The following is a 6,124-nucleotide window of genomic DNA, read 5'->3' on the forward strand; positions in this document are numbered from 1 at the left end:
AATCTACATGTACAGAGGTCTGAGAGTATAAGATGTTGTGGTGAATGTAATGTGATGACTGATGTTTCTTTTTTTTTGTTGATGTCCCAACCAGCCATCTGCCAGCCCAACCAGTTCCGCTGCAGTAACAGTCAGTGCATCCTGAAGAAGCAGCAGTGTGACTCCTACTCAGACTGTGCTGACAACTCTGACGAGATGTACTGCGATTGTGAGTTCACTTGCATCTCATACCAAATGCTACTAATTGTTGCTGTTGGTGAGGAAGAGTGAAACCTCCTGAAAGCAGGTTGTGAGTTGAAAAAGGGGGGGGGGGGCAAAATAGGGTAGAAGTTGTATATCCTCCTCTATGGCCTTTTAACAGGCTCAAATTGTAGAAGAAACATTCTGAATGGTTATGTTATTTGATTCTCTTGCGTTAGTGCCAGTGGGAAGGCATTGCAATCTCACACAAATGGATTTTGTAACTTAAGTCACATTCCAAACAAGCTGGATCACTATGCCTTAAAGGCATGTTATCTGTGGTGTGGCTAACTGTGAAGCAGTACAGCAGATCATGGTAGCCTTAGGGTGGCAAAACAAACAGAATAGATTTGTTTTGAAGAGAAGACATTAGTGAGTAGTAGTGGTGGTAGTTGTAGTAGTAGAAGTGTAGAAATACAGCTGTTTACAATTTTAACAAACTAAGAATTCTTTATTCACTGTGCTGAAGTCAATTGTCAAGAGCTTTGTCAGCATTTGGACACAGTCCTCAGGCATTGGGGCTTTGTTCTGGTCACACATCTGGCATTGGGCACACCACAACACACGAGGACAAGACACTTCCCAACAGAAGGAAATTCACAAGCCCTCTGTCTGAAAAGCAGAACAGAGTCCATGCTCTTCAAAGAAAGGCTCTACTTAATCATAATCATCCAAAACATTGCCACAAACACCAGTTGTTCACAACTGTAGCTGTGATGGACAGGAAGTTGTGGATTTTGTATGGGTGGTCTGTGTATGTTGTACTCTTTCTGAAGTGAGACATGAGTGTGTTTGTTCTCTGGGTCTCCTCACAGCAGATTTCATCCCCCCGCCTGGTGAGGACCTTCCTACCCACAACAAAACAGTGGGCAAGGTCATCGGCATCATCCTGACTGTGTTTGTGCTGGGCGGCATGTACTTCGTCTGCCAGAGGATGGTGTGTCGCTGCTACAAGGGGCCGAACGGGGCCTTCCCTCACGAGTACATCAGTGGAACACCCCATGTGCCGCTCAACTTCATCGCCCCGACCAACTCCCAGCACGGCACCTTCACAGGTAAAGGTCAGCACACTCTCTTACCCTCCTGGCCCACTCTAACAAAGGGAGACTTTCCAGCTTTTTATCGGTCAGAGTCTGTAGCGTCAGTTCTCTAGTGCTTACAGTGATTATTTAGGGGTTGTACTAGTTAACCAGCTAGAAAGTACAGAATCCCCACCAACGAAACCAGTAAACTGCAAGTTGATCATCCACACATTTTAGCATGACTAAATGTTGTGACAAGCTATCTTTGTGAGCATGTTTACAAATGGCTCAGTTTTCAAGTGAACTTCTGCACAAATGCAGATGTTGCATTATAATATCTTTGTGCCGTTCCCCTGTAGTAGTACAACATGGCTGTTGCATTACAATACCTTTGTGCCATTCCCCCAGTTGTATTGTTTGCCATGATTTACTGATGTAGATGTTACAGAGCATATCACATCACATAGGAGACTTTAACTCATTGAATGCCAAGCTGTTTTCGGAAGCTTTGTCCTAGAGTGCCAGCAATCTAGACCATTGTTGATGATTTTTGTACAGCCACAGCATATTCTGTGTTATAGCTATGAACACATACAATGGCTCGTTTAAAAGGTGAGACTTCAAGCTCTCAGTGGGTGCAAACCGTGTATTTCTACACGCCTCTGTTCCTGAGAAATCCCAAGCTTAACAGTGGCTAGTTTTCATCAAAAATCGCTGTTTTTTTCTAGAAATGGAGATGTATCATCTTTCATGAAATATGAAGTGTTGCCTGTAAACTTTCCGGGAAATGATCAGCGAGACCTGGTGAGACTGCCACCTAGTGATAGACCCACGAAAATGGACTGGTTTTGACCTGACGTGCATGCGTCACTGATTCGACCCATAGCGGCAACCGAGTTATGATAAAATGTCTAGATAAAATGTCCAGATTGTGCGTTTTCATGAGTTTTCAATCGTCATATATTTAATTTCCATTCATCACAAAGTTCCCAAAATCACATATAAGGTGTGTTAGAGTGTCTAGTTTCGTAATTGAAAAAAAAAAAATAATATTATGTTTTGGCACTCAATGAGTTAACATGCTTGTTTGGCTGTGGCAGGGATCTCGTGTGGGAAATCCATGATGAGCTCGGTGAGCCTTATGGGCAGCAGCAGCAGTGGCGCACCCCTCTACGACAGGAACCACGTCACCGGGGCCTCGTCCAGCAGCTCGTCCAGCACCAAGGGAGCCTTCTACCCCCAGGTGCGCACTCTTTGTTCTCATTCCTTAGATGGGATAACAGAGGTGACTCAAATCCTAGTCATGTTCTGGGAGTGTGCTGCTGTAAAATGTGCTTTTCTTTTACAGATTCTCAACCCCCCTCCCTCACCAGCTACAGACCGCTCGCTTTACAATGCGGAGATCTTCTATTCTTCAAACAGTCCCTCCACAACCAGATCTTACAGGTCAGCTCCCATTATCTTCCCTGGAACCAGTTTGTCTTACTGAGCAGTTCTTGTGATTTTATGGGTTTTAGTATGGGTGTAAAATGAATGGTACAAGAAAATTGTGCAGTTGTACCTTGCGATTGCTCATTTTATTGCGATTGCTCATTTTATTGCTCATCCGCTGGCTACAGGTGTCTTTAACCTAAACCTAAACATTGATTGTCTTTCTTTTCTTTTTCAAACTTAAATGCTGATTGTCTTTCTTGTCTTTTTCTTTCTCTCCCTCTCTCCATGTGTGATGTGTGGGGATGGTGAAGACCCTACATGATGCGAGGCATGGCCCCGCCCACCACGCCGTGCAGCACGGACGTGTGCGACAGCGACTACACCACCAGCCGCTGGAAGAGCAACAAATACTACATGGACCTCAACTCAGACTCTGACCCCTACCCCCCTCCCCCTACACCTCGCAGCCAGTACCTGTCTGCGGAGGAGAGCTGTCCGCCGTCCCCCTCCACCGAGCGCAGCTACTTCCACCTGTGCCCCCCGCCGCCCTCGCCCTGCACAGACTCCTCATGACACCCAGCCACGGGGGCAGGGCGGGAACTGAACAAATGAACTAACTAACTAACAAAGCCATCAATCTGTACATAAGGTTTTTTTTTTTTTTTTCATTTTGGACAAGAAAATAGTGGAAAGAGAGAAAGCAATCCCATCGCCTCCAATCTTACTCTTGTTGTGGCTGCATGACCATGGACAAAAGGGTCTGCAAGATATCATACCATAACCATGGAGGGAGAAACATGGACAGATGACTGAATGGGACCGGGGGAGTAGTACAGCACAACCCAGCATACAGCCCAGGGGCCTCATTACAGAAAAATATCCTAACTGCTTGTCCTCTCTTAACTTAAGCTTCAAAGACATCTTAAACAAAAGTATATTAATGAATAATAAATCAATAATAGTCTAATATGATTTGTTATAAATGTTTTAAAACACATAGCTTACACATTTCATATTGCTTGTCCAAGTTTTCACTTAATTAACCTATTTAGTGGAATATGCTTTATCGTGTCCCTAACTGTCATCTTACTAGGCAACAACCTAACAAGACTGTTGCAGTTGTTTTGAATTTAGGACAGAGTCTGTGTCATCCTAAATTAGGATTCCTAAATTAGGAAATTCTTGAGTTAGGATGGTTCTGTAATGGCCAAATTTTCCTAAATGCAGTTAGGAAACATGCTTCTGTAATACCAAAAATCCTAAATGCCATTCTAAACTGAGATAAGATAGGATTTCAGAGTTAGGAAGTTTCTGTAATGAGGCTCCAGCTCTGAATGGGAGTTAGAAAATCAATATGTACAGCTGAAAAATGTGGACCTACGTATATTTTAATTTTGCCTTCAATCAACTCAAGAAAACAGAGTGATAATTAGGTGATTTTTTTTTTCAGGAAATTCCAATGAATTTGGCTCTTAAAAACTGGACAAATGTCAAGCCTAGTAATATAACAAGGTCTCTACTTATAGAAATACTTGTTATCCAGATATTAAATTATTCATCAACTGTCCAAATTAATCTAAAATACCAAAATTATTTTTAAGATATTGTAAATATGTGTAATTAAGTATATAATATTTTTGTTATGGCCACAGGAATTTGTTTTGGTATGTGAATATAAAATGTACCCGAGCATATGGTTTGGTTTTATTGAGTTTACCAAAAGTGTGTTTGCTGCTATTGTACATATATCCTATGAATAGTGATTACAACATTTGTCAAAAACTTTGCTTCTGCATTTGAGAATAGATATGGTAATGAAAATGTTAAATGTAATGTTATTAATCTCATATTTCAGATTTGGGTTGTATAGATTATATGAATACACATGTGAATTACTTTCTTACTTTGAAGGAGTCCAAATGATGGTTCTGTAAGGATCTCAGTTATGACTTGGCTGAGATCCTGCCATTACTGTGTTATACCATTAATGTTTTAGCAGTGTCTATTTGCCCCCGAGTTAGTACAGCAAAGTATCCAAGGCAAATATTCCATCTGATCGCATTTGTTTTTGGATACTTTTAGATACACAATTGAGCCTTTTCTTGAAAATTGGATTGAAGCATGGGTTTGCACTGATGCAGTTAAATAATTGTATTGCCAGACCAATTTGCCAAAAAGAAAGAAAACCACTTTTATCACACACTATTTTAATGGTTTTGCTTCCTTAACGGACTACAGTCCTGACATTGTTTATGAGTTCAGACTGAGTCAAGAAATTGCTCAGAATATGTAGATGTATTGAACCTGGAAAGGCTGACTGCTCAACAGAACCTAAGCTAATTGTCTGTCCACAATAAGCCAGTAATTGTAGATGTTGATTATTTTTACAGCCTTCATCTTTCATTTCTTTGTGTTGCCAAATCTTCATGGAGGCAGCGGGAGGCAGCTGCTTCCTAGGTTTTAAGTGGTCTAAAAAGAGCATGTTTGTGAGTCTGGTCCATGTCTTACTTAAGCCCTTTCTGTCATGTGTTCTTTGTACTATTCAAATTGAGAGTGTGGTATGTGATGCAAAGTTTAAGTGTTTCATTGTAAAATCCAGCTTTTAGGTGGAACATGTGATCAAGCATGTTCAGCCAACACTAAGCACTTACAAAAAAAAGAAAGCGTCCTTTTCAGTTATTTTGATTGTAGATGTGTGTGTGTGTGTGTGTGTGTGTGTGTGTGAGTGAGAGAGAGAGAGAGAGAGAGAGAATGTGAATGAGTGTATATTCTGAAAAAGCTACTTGCAGAAGTAGAGCCATGTAGAAATGTTCCTCTAACCAGACCTCCATTTTAGCTGAAGCTTTTTTGCTTCTTTTATGATTAATGATTTCACTTGTGCAAGTATCCAATAAATCCATAAATCTCTGCTGCTCACGGGGACAAATAAAAGAAAGAAAGATTTTTTTAATTCATGGTTTGTCTATAGTAAATGCTGAGGTAAAAATAAAATAATGTAAGTAAAAGATTATGCTGCTTGTAGTAAAATCGGCAACCTGTTAACATGGATTTCTCTAAAAAAAAATAAAAAAAAAGTGATGTTCTCAGCCTGTACCTGGATATCAGCCATCACTCTTGCCTGTGGCACAGTCTGTGAGGATGGTATATGGACAGTTGAAGCATGTCCATTGTGAAAAGGAGGTTCCTCAACCTTGCCATGCTGAAATGGACCTTTCTATTAACAAAACCGTGGGAGACAATTCCACCCCCAACGCATTAACACTCTGTGTCTTGGTCTTTGTAAAGCCTCATATAGATTACTCTCGTGACAATTTTTGTATCAAAAGCATTTTTATATATTAAAGGTTCTATTTTAAAGAATGTCGTGTTCAGTATTCATTTTATCCACTCTCATGTTATGCTTGACTTGACTCAACTCTAATATATAT

At 40.7% G+C, this 6,124-nt stretch overlaps 1 protein-coding gene across 1 annotated transcript in view; it reads left to right on the forward strand.

Moving 5' to 3' along the window:
• Positions 1 to 6,056, forward strand: part of lrp5 (low density lipoprotein receptor-related protein 5) — a 51,035-nt gene extending 44,979 nt beyond the window's left edge. Inside the window, 5 exon segments of the mRNA XM_048257130.1 lie at positions 95 to 208; positions 1,056 to 1,295; positions 2,363 to 2,505; positions 2,611 to 2,708; positions 3,008 to 6,056. Of these exon segments, the coding sequence (XP_048113087.1) occupies positions 95 to 208; positions 1,056 to 1,295; positions 2,363 to 2,505; positions 2,611 to 2,708; positions 3,008 to 3,269 (857 nt within the window). The 3' untranslated portion in view covers positions 3,270 to 6,056.
• Positions 6,057 to 6,124: the final 68 nt, after the last annotated feature.

Source organism: Alosa alosa, chromosome 11, assembly GCF_017589495.1.
Source record: "Alosa alosa isolate M-15738 ecotype Scorff River chromosome 11, AALO_Geno_1.1, whole genome shotgun sequence".
NCBI lineage: Eukaryota > Metazoa > Chordata > Actinopteri > Clupeiformes > Clupeidae > Alosa > Alosa alosa.